This window comes from Strix uralensis, chromosome 5 (assembly GCF_047716275.1).
Source record: "Strix uralensis isolate ZFMK-TIS-50842 chromosome 5, bStrUra1, whole genome shotgun sequence".
Classification (NCBI taxonomy): domain Eukaryota; kingdom Metazoa; phylum Chordata; class Aves; order Strigiformes; family Strigidae; genus Strix; species Strix uralensis.
Window position 1 is genome coordinate 16,196,659 of NC_133976.1, and position 15,212 is coordinate 16,211,870.

Consider the following 15,212-nt stretch of genomic DNA (forward strand, 5'->3'; position numbering starts at 1 on the left):
CAATTCTTCCTCTCCCTGCTCCTCCGTGGGCCATTCGGTGCTTGGTGTGATTCCAGCCCCCTCCTGGAGCACATACAACGTTAAGTACCGCAAATGGCAGTGAAGGGAGCGTTCAGGCGCCCCTTTGAGGAGCCTGGCTCCTGCTCTCCCCATCGCTTGGGAACGGTCTTAACAGCCCGTCACCTCCTACCAGCCTGGTACACCTGTACTTGGGAGGTAGTGGAGGGAGAACGACAGCAGAATCACACACCCATCAAGTTCTTGTGCAACTGGCAGAAGACACCAGAATACTTCATTGTTCGAGCTGGGCCTGAGTGACGAAAATCAGTTATCTTGGACCCTATAACCAGCGAGCCCAAGTGAGACCCTCTGAGCTCTCCTAGACCGCACCGGGCTGTGATCAGCATCTCCCCTCAGCTGGGAACCTCTCGGCTACCAAAACCCTTAAGGTACTGCCCGCCCTTAGAGCCGGCGGGAGCCCAGGGCCAAATCAATCAATTTGAGTCTCCATCATCACCTGCTGAGGAATGCCGATGCCCTGTATTTACTCTGAACTCGAGAGGAGGGAAATTTTAACTTTGAGCTAGCTTCTCTTTCACCCACTCTCTCTCAGCTTACCAACGTGTTTGGGTATACACAGTTATTTTCACAAGTGTGGGGACATACTTATTCCACTGGATCCAAATACTTTTGTCTGTGTGTTTGTACGTCTTGTGTTTGTGAATGTGCATGTATATATCTATAGATTTAAGGTACCATATAGTAAGTTAGTGTGAATCTTGTCATCCTCAAATCTGTTGTTAAGTTGCTATTTTAATTATAACGTATTTTACTGAATTATTTTGTAGATCTTTAAATTGGTTAATGATTAAGTGCTGCTAGTTATTAATAAATCTTGATTTGCTGCTAAATCATTATTGTGTTAATATTTTCATCCGCAACTGACATTGTAGGGACACAAGACCCCAATCCTACAGACTTTGAATCTGTGTTTGAAGTACAGTTGCCCCTACCTTACGGCTGTGGAAGGACTGCTTAAGGCCACTTTCTACCCTATAACCTATGATTTAATTGTATTTATATTGCTTTTTTCAGTGCTATAGAAGCATGTTATACAGTATCCCACTGATTTACATAGGATTTACAAAATGCTAAGTTTATGGAAATTACACAAAGTAGTCTCTTTAGGTCTAGTGCTGTGAAGCTTTAGGGCATACTGGAGGTCCAGCATTCCATCAAGTCATTGGTACTCCTACAGCCTTGACTGTCACGAATCTTCTGTTTCCACCGTAAAACAAGTCTGACCATCAGCAGCTGACAGAGCCCAACGTGGTTTCCGATTTGTCCAGCTTCTTGGAAGCCCGCACCATATAAAACACCCTCCCACTAAGCGCGCTGGCACCGCTGTCATGGCTCCTGAACAGAAAGATCCCTCTCACTTGTGATTTTACCCTTCTCCAGGAAGCCACAGGGTCTTGTCTCCTGTTTCCAGCTACTCTTCCCTGCTGCGGCTCCAAGGCCTTCCGAAGCCTGCATCGCCCCGGCCACCCAGGCAGGAGCGCGTGTGAATTCCCCCCTCAGCAGCTGGAAGCGGCTGCCAGCGGGGCAGGAGCCCCCAGAGGCCGAGGCGGGCCCCGAGGGGGACGCACAGCGAACCTGCCAGCGCCGCCGAGGGCCCCGGGGCCTCCCCGCAGCGGCCCCACCTGCCCCGCGCAGGCCCTGCCACCCCGCGGGGCCCAGCCCCCCGCCGCCGCCATGTCCGCGGACACCCCCAGCCGGCGGCTCCCGGCGCAGCGCGCAGGCGCGGGCGCGCGGCACTACACCCCCCAGGGGGCAGCGGGGGGCCGGCCGCCATCCCGGCAGGCGCTGCGCAACGGCCGCGCCTTCCTCCCCGGGCCCGTCGCACAGCCTGTCGGGAGCGGGGGTCTGGCTGCGGCGCGGCGCCGCTCCCTGCGCTCGGCCGAGCGCCCCGCGGGCTCCGCCATGCCCTCGCCGCCCTACCGCAGCGCGGCCGCTCCGCGGGGGCGCGGTGAGCGCGGTCCGGCAAACGCTTCCCCCACTGCGCACTTTTTCACGCCCCCCTCCCGTTTCCTGACGGCTTCCGCTTCCGGCCGCGCCCTTCCGCTCCCACAGTGCCCCGCGCCGAATCATGGACCACAATGGTGAGGAGGGGAGAGGCCGGGGGACCCATTTATACCCGTCCCCACCTGGGCCCGCTCCGCGCTACCGGGCGGGGAGAGGCCGCGCGCGGGGCCGCCGGGTGCGGGGCGGTGCCAGGGTAGCAGCGGGATGCGGCCCGGCGCCCGGTAATGCCGGCGGGGCCCGGGTTCGCCGCGGTTCCCCGCGGCCCGCGCGGCGGGGCCTGGTCTCTCCCCTGAGCGCCGGGCTCGCCGGCCGCCGCTCCCCGCCCCCCCTCGTCCGCCGGGCGCCCTCCAACGGTCGCGTGCGGCGGCCCCGCCCCCCCCTCCCCGTTCCCCTGGCATCGGCGGCTCTCGGCCCCTGCCCCCGCCCCGCGGGGGGGCTCGGCCGCTGGCCTGCGGGGGGCCGCTCCGCGGGTGGAGGCCCCTCTCCCGACCCGGGGCGGGCTGCGGAGCGCGGAGGGGCTGGACGCAGCGTCCGGCGCGGCCGCTGCCGGCGACGGGGCGCGCTCCCGGGCCGCGCCGGGGCGGGCGGGCGGCCTTGCCCGAAGTAGGCCGGTGTGTCCGGAGCCCGTCGGCCTGCCGCAGGTGGATGCAGCCTGTAGCGTTTCAGAGGTGGCGCCCGTCTGCCCGCAGCGCTTCCCGAGATGGGTGCCGATGATGTGTTTTCTGGTTCCGTAGTTGTACTCTGGGGAGGAAACTTTCTCGTGCGCTTAAATTTCTTTTCGTAGCTTTGATACTTTGCTGGTTAGCATGCTGGCCTCGTCTGATGAATAGATGAGTGGATGTGGGGCTTTTGCTAGGGGGTTTTTTGTTGGTTTTTTTTCTTCCCCTTAGCAAAGATTACATTGTAAATTTATATGTATAAGGTTTTGTATTTGGTCTATATTTGTGAACATTAAAAAAACCTGAAATGCAAAAATAAAGCTTAGGAAAAGTTGATGAAGGTGACAATTCAGGAGGATATAATCACCTCAAATTAGAGCTTCTCTAAGTACTCTTGATAATTTTGGTATGTTTTTCCTGGTTTTTTCTGGACTTAATTCTGCTAATTCTGCTTACACAGACTGGAATTTGTTATCCTTCTGTGAAACATGAATGACTAATAAGTTTGCTAGTTTGGATTAGTTGAGCAGCTAACTCAGGTAAATATTCTGGAAGAAAAGCATCAGGAACTTCATTGTTTTTTATTGGCAGTTCAATGGACTGAATAATACACAAGGGTTTTATTTAAATTTGTTTTACTTATCCCTATTTACAAATGGATTTGGGTCCTGCAGAGACTTTTTCTGGTGTTGCATTTTTGTGTATTCTGGTAGAAAACAAAATTTTCCAACAAGTGGAAAATAGATACCTTTATCATGATTATGTCTGATGTCCTATTCCAGTAGTCTGGGGAAGCCTGATGTCATAGTTGTGTGTTTGCTCGGTCATCTGTTTAGCCAACAGGACAGCCTAAACAATAGCAACAAATAAAAGTAAAACCAGGCTTTATTGTTTTTGTCTTTTTACATATTGCCTTTTAGAGTGAGACGTGTCAACCACAGTGCTTAGAGGAATAAATGCATTTGATCTATCAGAGGAAATTGAGGGCTCTTGATTTTGAGGTAAAGTGATTGTCAGGGCACAGTCCCAATATGAAACTGTTGCAGTTCATAGATTTGGTGGTAGCTGCTGAATAACTTAGAGCAATCCTTCTTATCCTTTTTTGTTCTTGTTTCTCCTCCTACTTGTTGTGTTGTGTGGGGTGGTTATAGGGTTTGAGGGTCAGCAGTTTGTGAGGCATTGAGCAGAGCTACACTAATGAATCCCTAATTTCTGTGTCCAGATGCTACCGTGCTGTAATCCTTCATGGCCTCAGGGATCGTGCCAGGCTGCAGTGCCATACTGAGGGGAATGGCAGGGCTCACGCCGTAACAGCTTGTGGCACACCCCTTCGAGGCTGAGCATGTACCACTTTGAAACACCTGTCAAAATGGCATTTTCAATTAAAATGAAAGTGAGATGGGTAGATTTGTGAAGGATGTAACTTTATTTTTGTATGAATGATATGCTCTGCAGTGTTTTAAGGTAGACTCGCTGGAAGTTGAGGGAGTTGTACTCCTGTCATTGGTGTTGCTTGTTGCAATACCCCCTCTAGATAATCTCTTGGAGCCTGTATCTACTGATGGATGTGTTAGGCTGTTTCTTGCTTTCTTTGCCCTGGCACTCAGATTTAAAGCTGGTTAAAGAGAATTCTGTATGTAGTGAGGAACAATAATTTTCCATTTAGCAAGGACACTACTTTGTACTCTTAAGTATTGATACTTTGTGATACTTTATGCTAAACTTCTAAGTGATATGTCAAGATGCTTAGTTAATATAGAGTTTCCTTACACTTCAATAAGCAATTTACACAAATTGTAAAAATTATATTTTCTCATAAGAAATTCTATGTTGTCATAGTTGTACAAAGAATTGATTCCAGTGCTATTCATGCTGTGAGAGGAGCTATAGTTAATTTATTTTTTTTTCCTGTTGTGGAGAAATGACAGACTACTTAACTTTTAAAAGAGCTTTATTTTTAGAACTAGATTTTTTTAAAGTCATGGTTGTTCCCAATACAGTTTTGTGACTTGACTACTAGAAGAAATTGTATGTGAAGATACTTATTTTCTAGTGATTAAACTTTTGATACGTTGTATGAGTCTTAAACAAGCTTTAAAAATTATTTTTCTTAAAACTGTTAATATTTAGCCTCTTTAGAAACTGTTAGATAACTGAAAAATTACATAAACTTTTTTTTTGTTTTCATAGACAATGATTTGCAAGGAACAAATAGTTCAGGATCATTGGGTGGTCTTGATGTTCGTAGAAGAATCCCTATAAAGCTTATCTCAAAACAGACCAATAAAACCAAACCTGCACCTCGAACTCCAAGAAATATGAACAGGATGCCTTCAAAAACACAAGCTGGTGATGAAGGTAAATTAATATAAATACTAGAACCTGTAGTAAGGAAGCATATTATTCTGCAGTATTGTTCAAGACTTTATTTAGTCTTGGAGTCCAAGGTTCTGTCCAAGTGCAAAACAAGTTTCAAGTTTCCAGGTACTGCTGCACTATAAGGATTCAAAACGGTGCACATTCCCAAAACAGACTGTCGTACTATTTTGACTCTACCTTTCTGTAGAATGGGCCCAGCAGGTTGGAAGTGCAGTGGCATTTCTTGATGATTTCAGTATAGAATGACACATGCTCTTAATAGCAGCTGGTGTCAATTAGGAAAGCGTTATGGTTGGCTTGTGTCTTTCTTCTCTTTCTTCTTTCTACAGAAGAATTTGATTATAACAAAGAGGAGCGATATGAGTGCAAAGGAGGTGAAATGTTTGGCAATCAGAGGAGATTCCCTGGACCCATTTTTTGGGACTATAAGGTAAAGTCATGGATGGGAAGTCGTGAATCTTTGTGAATCATACTAAATTGTAGGTAGTCCTGGTAGATACCCTCTTAAATAAAAGTGTCCATTATTTTTGACTGACTGAAAATACATTGTCTGCTTTCTCACGCTTGTGGTGTTCTTGCTTCCTTCTCAGCTATTTCAGAAATAATGGGTGAGTTGGTGATATCTGAAATGAGAAGCTTTAGTGATGTTGGGTTTTGTTCTCCTACCCCTTTCTCTATCCTATCAGATAAACTTGCTGGGGGAAAAGGATGATACGCCAGTCCATTTCTGTGATAAGTGTGGATTGCCCATCAAAATGTACGGACGCATGGTGAGTGAAATTATCATTGGAAGATGCAGTCATGGTTTCCCTTTAGGTAAAATTAGTTTTTACTGTGACTCTATGAGGTCTCTAGAGGTTACTGGTTTCAGCAGGCCTCTGAATAAACAGCAGAAGGATATCAGGATGGAACCAGGGGCCGTCACTGCCGAAGTGTTTTTGTTCCCTCTGTCTGATTTCACTTTACCCCCCGCCCCCCGGTTTAATGAAATAAGCTTGAAAACGTTAAATAAAAAATCAGAACACTTGTCACCAACAAAAAACCCTTCAAGTTCAGTGGGGGTTTGACCTTACACCACTCAGCTTTAAAAATAAGCTCTTTATCTCAATTGAAGACTTGCAATGACATTAGAAAACACTGTTCACTTTTATGTCCCTTTAAAATTAGTGTAACTAAATCCCTGAGATTAGATTTCTAAGTGTGATGTAACAGGCTTCAGGATCTGATTTAATGACAGTTAATGCTTTTAAAATTTTCCTTCCTTGAAAGCAAAACAAGTGTAATTAGGTTGCATGTGCAGCTTCCATGAATGTTCAGTGTTGGTATTATTGCAAAACTTAAAACTTTTGCCTACATGTTTTTGCCAACACTTAAAAACCCTAAACAAACGTACCTGAAAAAACCCAGGCTCAACACAAAGTGTTTTAGAAAGTTTCTATGCAAAGATGCTGTAAACTGCTGACTACCACTATACCTGTTCACCTCATAGGTAATTTAGTTACTTTTACATTTAGAAATTGTGTGCTGGAGGGAGGAACTGTATTCTGCAAAATGACATGGATATTTATATACGATGTCTTAACAGAGCCGTTTTTTGTCTCTAGATACCTTGCAAGCATGTTTTCTGCTATGACTGTGCTATTCTACATGAGAAAAAGGGAGACAAGATGTGTCCAGGGTAAGTTATCTCAAGATTTGTTATTAAAGGAAATGTAGGAAAGTAGCTTAAATATCTTATTTTGGATACTGTATTAACGTGGTTCTTATTTATGTGCATTTAGCAGAGGCAGTAGAATACTCTCTGCTACACCACTTGATTATAGTTTCGTATCCCATATTTTGGGATTGTAAGAGATCAGTGTTTACTTTGTTGTCTAAGTATGGGTAGATATCCTGCTACTATTCTAATATGAAAAGGAATAAACGGCAGTTTAATTTACTTCGTGAGAGTGACTTTAGTAAGTCTTAATGCGCAGAAGGAATTTGTGAGAGAGAGTGTTGCTATTTATAAATTTCCACCTCATGAAATTTTTATGTGTTTTCATAGTTGTGCTTGGAGACATAAAAACTAGATAAACTTCAAAATCAATGAAATGTTTCTTTCATTGCTGCAGTGGGGAAAAAATTGTCAGTTCTAATTTGGGTAATTACGGTAAACTGATTGACTTTTAACAAAAAAAACTTTGCAGGTTGAGCTCTCTGACAATAAACCAATATTCTCTTCTGATTTAGCTGTAATGAGCCTGTGCAGCGAATCGAGCAGTGTGTACGAGGGTCTCTCTTCATGTGTAGCATTGTTCAAGGGTGCAAGAGAACTTACCTGTCACAGAGGGACTTACAAGCTCACATCAACCACCGTCATATGAGAGCTGGAAAGCCTGTTACTCGTCCTCCAATTGAACCTGTACATCCTCCTATTGCCCCCCCGCCTGCTGAAATTCCCGAGCGTTTCATAATGCCACCTGAGAAACATCATATGAGCCACATTCCGCCAAAGCAGCACATCATGATGCCACCGCCCCCTTTGCAGCACGTGCCACATGAGCATTATAACCAGCCACACGAAGACATTCGTGCGCCTCCTGCAGAGATGTCAATGGCTCCACCGCCACCTCGCCCGGTCAGTCAGGACACCTTCCGCATTTCAACGAGAAAACACAGCAACTTAATAACTGTCCCTATTCAGGATGATTCAAATTCAGGTGCTCGAGAACCACCTCCACCAGCCCCCGCACCTGCTCATCATCATCCTGAATACCAGGGGCAACCAGTGGTATCGCACCCTCATCATATTATGCCTCCACAGCAACATTATGCACCACCCCCACCACCACCTCCACCAATAAGCCATCCGTTGCAGCATCCTCCCCAGGCAGCAGGTACTCCTCACATGGTATATAGCCAAGCTCCTCCACCACCAATGACCTCTGCTCCTCCTCCAATAACCCCGCCACCTGGACATATAATTGCCCAGATGCCACCATATATGAATCATCCTCCTCCAGGACCTCCCCCTCCTCAGCACGGAGGCCCCCCAGTAAACGTAAATGCACCCCCTCCCCACCACTATAATCCTAACTCTTTGCCACAGTTTAGTGAAGATCAAGGAACTCTTAGTCCCCCTTTCACACAGCCCGGGGGAATGAGTCCAGGGATATGGCCTGCTCCAAGGGGGCCACCGCCTCCTCCAAGGATGCAGGGGCCTCCTGCTCAGGCCCCACTTCCTGGACCACACCACCCTGATCAAGCCAGATACAGACCCTATTACCAATGATGCGAGCAATTATATGAATAGAGAGTGCTATGAAGAGGATAAACTATATACAACAGCCTTTTAATTAATTGTTTTGGGGTTATTTTGTTGTGGTTATGTTTTTTAAATACTGTCATTTTGACTGTAAGACATTTTGGGATTTGAATCTTAAATCATTTTTAAGCCTTGGCTGTAGGACTCTGACTTCAAATATTCTGTAGTGCTAAAATAAGTGGCTTAGTAGACCACAGTTGCATTTTAACAGAACTTCTGTCTCTAGTGTGGCTAAATTGTCCTAAGATGAACACTTGTAATATTATTTCCTGGAGAGAATGACATGTGTTGTATCATTCTGAATATTGTTTTTGTTAAATCCAGTGTTTAGTTTCACTTGTGATACGTTTTTGTTAACCTGTGTACAATAATTAAATTGAAATATCGTTGTAAAAGTGGTGGGTTTTTCTATGAAGTTAACACAGACATAGTTCCGGGACACCATTTTGGCACTACTACTTTCCAAATGGGCAGTGTAATGAAATATTAAGGGAACTTTAATATTTCTCCTACTAACAGTTACCATTACTTATAACAAATTCAGACTATGGTGAATGGCACTAGAAATCAGACATGCAGAACACTGCATTTCAGCTTTTTCTTTTTTTCTTTAAACTTATGCAGCAAGAAAAATTTATCAGAAATACAGCTTCGGGCATGACATGAAACCATGTAATAATGTATTATGGGTTTTGGTGGGTTGTTGGTTTGTCTGGCTTTTGGGGATTGGGGTTTTGGTTTTGTTTGCTTTAAAGCTAGTTTTGATTCAGAGGGTTCTGTTTACATGTACTCTACTCACTGGAGTTGAATTCAGACTGTTGTGTTTACCTATGGCTATGTTTGTGTGGAAGTGACTGTGAATTGGCTTACCATGTCTGTGAGAAGCAGATTATTTTAGGTAGGGAAATGATGTTTGCTTCTGTCACTTTATATAATATGTACAGTAGGAAAACTTCCCATTTGGATAACCTGAAAGCAGTGGTCTGACATCCCGTATGTAGATATAATTAAATAAAAAGCTACACATCCTTTATCTGTTTTGATTTTGTGATACAGATTTAATTGAACAGACAATAGTTAGATGTTTTGTGTTTTTTAAAACATAGCAATATAAGCAGGCCCTCAGGTCTGTTTTGGCCCAAAATTTATGTTTTATAAGCATACTTTTAAAGAGAAATATATTAAATACAAAATGAGAATGTTCTTTAATGCAGCTAGTAGCAGACCTGGACAATAATAAGACAGTACTCTGTTGTTTGGAGTGCTTATCTTTGCATTTCTAATCAGTGTTAGTGCTGAACCTTTGTTTTTTCAAAATGCCATGTTTCTAGCAGTGATGCTTTTAGATGGAGAAATCCTTTGGGTTTTTTCTAAGGCTTGTAATTTCCTACACTTCTTGAATAATCTGAACCATCTTAAAGCCTCAGTGTTACTATTTATTTTGTAAGCCTTTTTTCCTGTCTCATAAGTGTTAAACTGATGAAAGAGCTTTGGGAGTGTAACATTCTAAGTTTTGTAACTGTATGTATAAACTGCATATCTTTAATTACCAGAGCAAGGGCTCTTTAGATTTACTCTCTGTCCTTGACTGCCATTGATTTCCTTGTGACCATGGGCAAATCTTTTAGACTCCTGTCCTGGTTTCAGCTGTGCCCCCTCCCAGCTCAAGAGAAAATTAACTCTATCCTGACCGAAGCCAGGACAACTACCTTTCAAATAAGTACTTCTTTAGAAAAGTGCAAATAAATTCAGGGGTATACAAATGGCCAGTAAGTGTCAACTGATTAAAACTCTGCTTAGCTGTAATACACTTCTTTCTAAGAATTCTTTGTTTTGGTTTCTCTGAAAATTAAGTCATTTTAAATAAAACACACTGGCAAAGAAAAAGAGGCCAGTTGTGATAGTGTGTTACGGTACAGGGTTGGTTGAAAATTTACTGTTTCAGTGTATGTGAAGGCAAAAATTACTCTGCCAGCATTATTTTGTTTCAGTAAGTTACAATAAACACATGAGGAACTTTTAAGGATCCCCTTTCATCACTGTTAAATTACTTGGTAGGACGTAGGCTTAGGCACATTTATATTACACCATAAAACTTCATCTGTGAGGAAATCTAATATTCTTTGACTCTGCAAAGCCAAACTTATGTCCCATATACCTGTTTAAACAGACTTACTGGTTGTTCTAGGTACCAGCTTCATTTTGTTTAGGCTGAGAAGGTAACACATGCGGATTTATGAGGACACGATGTGACAGGCTTTTGTGCGGGGAGATACATTAACTTCACCTGCACACACTGTTTTGGAAAATAAGACTTTCTGAAATCAGCTATTACCTGTCAATTACAGGTGATGAGGAAATAAGACAAGTCTTTCCATCATGCTAGTTTTTAGAAGTATGTCAGGATGCACACTTCTGTTACGTGTTACCCAGTCTGTTGTGAAGCAGATGAAGGGTTCAAGCTTAACAATTCTGGGTCCACTGCTATTCTTGAAGTTAAGTGCTTTTCTGAAAATTCTGAGGCAGTTGAATTGGTTTAGGGAAAACAGAAGCCTTTGATCTATCAAAAAGCACAAAAGGTAAATGTATGTCGTTGTAGAGATTGAGAATTTGTTTATATTTGAGGTAAAGGTGATGTGTCATATAGACAATGACATATTACCCAAAAGATCAGTGGGATCCCTTGAATTGTTTAGTGACCATGGATCAAAAGTCTTTGTGATAGAGGACTTACTGAAAACTCATCTTATGTTGGCAGGACTTAGACTTGGGTCAAACTTCAATGTCTCGCTTGTAAAAGAAGACCTAAATCCATTTTTTAATTTATTAAGTTTTAAGCATATCTATGTACTGTTGATGCTTTCATATTGACAAAGTTAAAAAATGTCTGCATTGATCAAAACCTTATGTTAATGATCTTTTTAATTTGTTTACGGGCTTTTGGGCGTGCTTTGGGTTTGGCGTTTTTTTGGTCAGTTTGTTGGTTGGGTTTTTTTTTTTTTGCACAATACCTGATTGTTTCAGTGTGAAGTTCAGAAATGCCATATATTGTATTTAATTGTATAATTGACAATCTTAGAAATGGTGAGATGTACTTGTGAATTCTTTGGATTCCTACTTACGTCTTCCTGTAAAGACAAACATTTGAATTGAATTAATTATGTTTATTTTGAATAAAGATCCCTGTCTGTGGCAGCAATCTCCCTCTTGAGGCACTGCCAAACAGATCTCAAGGTTTGAAGAGAACTTGGACAACATTTAAATTTGTCAGCCATTGTAATAATGTCACATAAGGGAATGAGAAGGGGTTTGACAATGTTTTGTGTTCACAGTAGAATGAATGAAAGGACATCAGCAGATGGCCTAAAAACATCCAAGGTTTGGATGCTTGTCTCCTTACACCTTATCTTTAATTCCATCTATAACTTTGCTTAAAGGATTGCCTGCAACCATGCATACTTTACAACAAGCAGGCTAATTGTGTGAGTGTGCACTTTGTGTTTGGTGGGGTTTTTTTAAAGACTATTAACATAAAGATTGGTAACCTGGATGTGTTAAGTGATATTTTCCTTGCCTTTTAAAAAAGAAAAATGAAAAATGTGAATTATTTTTTAAAAATCTCATCTAAGAGACTTAGAAAACCTTACTGGATGGAGTTTTCACTTCTTTTCACTTAATGCTCTCAAAGGAGTGTCAAATTCCAATGTTTGTTAAAATGTAAAGTGGAAATAACTCACGTTCATTCCATTTGCACACATAGCAAGGTAGAAAAACTGTCTCCTGTATTATGTGAAGTCAAGTGTTCTCAAAAGCACGTTTGTGGATATGCTTTCTCTCTGGATCGAGTCTGAACACGCCTCTCTTCTTAAGAAGTGTTCTGCTCTGTAAAACTTGTGTCTGATTTTGTGTTCCTCTCTGTGTGTTGCCATGTTGCTGACAAAAATGCACAGGTTCACATCGGAAGGTACCATCAAGCCTGGGAAATTGGAGGAGCACAGCAGATTGCAGTTGCAATGTAGTATTGAATGTATGGGAAATAAGTTTGAACTTTTCCTCTTCATATATATGACACTACAGGACATACATATGACACTACATAGCAGAGAAATGTGCAAGGTTTATATTCATTTTCATCCTGGCTACATTTCGAAAGGAAACGTCAGTATTATACAAGTTGTATTTCCTGTTTTTTATTTTATGGTGTTAAAAACAATTCTTAGCAATTGTTAAAGCATCTTTATATAGTAATGGTGCCTTCACAACTGCGAGGTTCTTCACTGTGTTCTGGTATGTTATATTCACACTAATGATTCATACTGAACAGTTTGTAAACTGAACTAGCTCCATTTGTTTGGGCAATGTGAGTGAGAATAATGAAGTTTAAAGCTTGTTCTAGTCTTAGCTGTGAGACAGAGTGACTGTAGAAACTTTTCCTACTCTGAGTTGTATCTCCTTGTTCTCTAATTATGGGGCGTTAATTTGTTGGGTTTTTTTTAAAAAATTGTTTCCAGTTTTGACTCAGTTCATGAGTACAAGAGATGAAAAGATTAAAAAATCCAACATATATCTGTAAAGGTGTGGGTGGAATAGCAGCAGGAAGCTGACAAATTAGCTCAGTCATTTTGAAACTTTTATCATTCATTTTGATAATAGAATGCAAGTGATTCTCCAGTGCTAGTAGGACTGACGGTAATACACTTCTGTTAATGGAAGTAGTGATAACGTATGCAAGTGGGCAGGAATATTTCCATTTTTATGTAGTAAAGTTTCACAAAAGAACTTCAGCTTAACTGCTTAAAAAAACCCAAAATGAGTAATTTTAAATAGATGTGAATATGTGTCAGTCAACAAGAGTTTTCTTCAGTTTTATTTGTGAAAACCAATGTTTGAACACAGCTCCAAGATAATTTATGGTGAATTACTTCCTACACTAAATAAAACCACAAAAGTACTAACAAGAGGTCCTGCAACTTATTCTTTGCCATTTCTGGATCAGGTAAACTTTCAGGCATTTTCTTAGGAAGCAGAAGGGAGCAGAAGTTTTCTTAAGAAGAATGAGAAAACTGTCCACGTTCAGCACAGGGATGAGGAATAGAGAACTGTGAGTGACATTTCTTTCCAGTGAAGAAGTGCTTAAAGATACTTTTTTCCTTAATAGAAACTTAGTTTGAAATTGAAAAAAATACAGGTTTGCAGTTTATAATGCTCTCTCCATTGGACCCAGGGCCTTGAAATTGAATAACTGATTTTTTTGTCTCTGTATTCCACACAGGCAAACTTTTCTGCACTGCAAAGTGAAAACCAGGCCTGAGAGTAGGCTTGAGCAGCGCAGGCTCCATGGCTTCTATATTTTCTATCCCTCTTGCTGGCTGTAAAATGCCTGTTATTTAGTTACCAAGCATCTGCACTGTATTAAGAGGTAGGCTCAGGATATGTGATGAACTGTCACCGTATCTATCAGCTCTCCAAAAAGATAGCAGGTATGAAATTTGCCCGTTAGCTTATTCTTAAGTAACAGTGCCCAGTGGAAGAGCAGTATCTAGGTTTTCAGAGGTGCCTGTCTCAAGAATAAGCCAGTAAATCTGCATCACCACAATATCGCACAACAGAGCAAGTTGTATGTGCTACAATCTGCATGAGGGTGAACTGCCCAGAGAAATGTTAGTATTAGAGTAACAGAGAGTTGAATGCATAAATAACTAGTACCTGGAAGGGGAGATCACATAAAGCATCAGAAATACAATGCTTCTGTTGTCAACATGAGAAAATAAGAAATAGGGTGATTTAGGAGGATGTCAAGGAGCTGGTAGGGGCGTGTGACATGGAAATGCAAGGATCTCTGGTTAAGGTGGTCTAAGTATCATGCCCGTTTAAGAAATGGTGAACAGTTTTGGAAGGGGGATTTATGCTCTGAGGCACCGTGCTATGTCAGAAAAGTCATTAGTATTGAAATGAATTGTTCTGAGGAGGGCAATTTAGAAAAGAATATTTTTTTCTTAACCTGATGCCTGTCATCAAATCCAATATAGTTTTGAAGTACAATATGTGGTATTCGACCAGACTGACTTGCTTTTGCCATTAGCATGTGAGCACAGGACTGTAAAGAACAGACTGAGTCAGAAAGTCCAGATTCCACTGGTATGATGTGGTATCATGATTTTCATAAATACATTAAGCCTTATTTTAAAAGTAGTTTAGTTTTTTTTCTCCTCTTATTCTAACTGGAAAGGATGTTCCAGAATCTCACCATTGTAAAAATTAGGAACCATCTTCTAACATTTAGCTTATGCTTATGTTTGACCAGTTTATATCTTCTTTTTTTTTTTTTTTCCTCACAGGACAGTATTTCTTTTAATCTTTCATAGCCTTTCCTCTCTCTTAGGTTAAATCTCTGATGTATCTATATCTCTTTTTGACAGTCCTTAGATAACAGGCTCTCCATTCCACAAAGATCCTCATAGCAATTTTCCTCATTAATTGAAGTTTGACTTAATCTTTCTTGAACTGGAGGTCTCAGTCCTGAAGTTTGGAGTATTTATAGTGAAATCTCCCCTGTGCATTGCACAGTAACACTAATATCTTCCTCATTCTGATGGGAAAATTTGTTTGGATACAATCTATGGTTTTTTTGGAACGCTGCATTAGAAAGGCAATTTGGCAACATCCTGGTTGTACCTGTTTTCAGGTACTGTTGTGCTGGTTGTCTGGTATGTGACACGTACCTGATTTAGCCAGCAAGTCTGCTGTGGCACTCTCAGAAGAGCAGCAGGCTAGTACAACTG

At 42.1% G+C, this 15,212-nt stretch overlaps 1 protein-coding gene across 6 annotated transcripts; it reads left to right on the plus strand.

Moving 5' to 3' along the window:
- Window positions 1–1,952: 1,952 nt before the first annotated feature.
- Window positions 1,953–9,461, plus strand: CBLL1 (Cbl proto-oncogene like 1). 6 transcript variants are annotated; one of them, XM_074869997.1, is made up of 7 exons: window positions 1,985–2,162; window positions 3,665–3,745; window positions 4,935–5,102; window positions 5,453–5,553; window positions 5,810–5,893; window positions 6,728–6,801; window positions 7,356–9,461. In XM_074869997.1, exons 3-7 carry the CDS (start codon window positions 5,063–5,065, stop codon window positions 8,395–8,397), a joined length of 1,341 nt encoding a protein of 446 aa, XP_074726098.1. In that variant the 5' UTR covers window positions 1,985–2,162; window positions 3,665–3,745; window positions 4,935–5,062; the 3' UTR covers window positions 8,398–9,461. The 6 variants fall into 6 exon arrangements, with proteins under 6 accessions (XP_074726094.1, XP_074726095.1, XP_074726098.1 ...); XM_074869999.1 differs by lacking the exon at window positions 1,985–2,162 and adding an exon at window positions 2,830–2,845; XM_074869993.1 differs by lacking the exon at window positions 3,665–3,745 and having other exon boundaries at window positions 1,953–2,162.
- Window positions 9,462–15,212: the final 5,751 nt, after the last annotated feature.

What these genes read in the sequence shown, in the direction of transcription:
- CBLL1 (XM_074869993.1), top strand. An exon ending in CCATTTTTTGGGACTATAAG is followed by an intron (nt 5,554 to 5,809) that starts GTAAAGTCATGG and finishes CTATCCTATCAG; the next exon opens with ATAAACTTGCTGGGGGAAAA. An exon ending in TCAAAATGTACGGACGCATG is followed by an intron (nt 5,894 to 6,727) that starts GTGAGTGAAATT and finishes TTTTGTCTCTAG; the next exon opens with ATACCTTGCAAGCATGTTTT.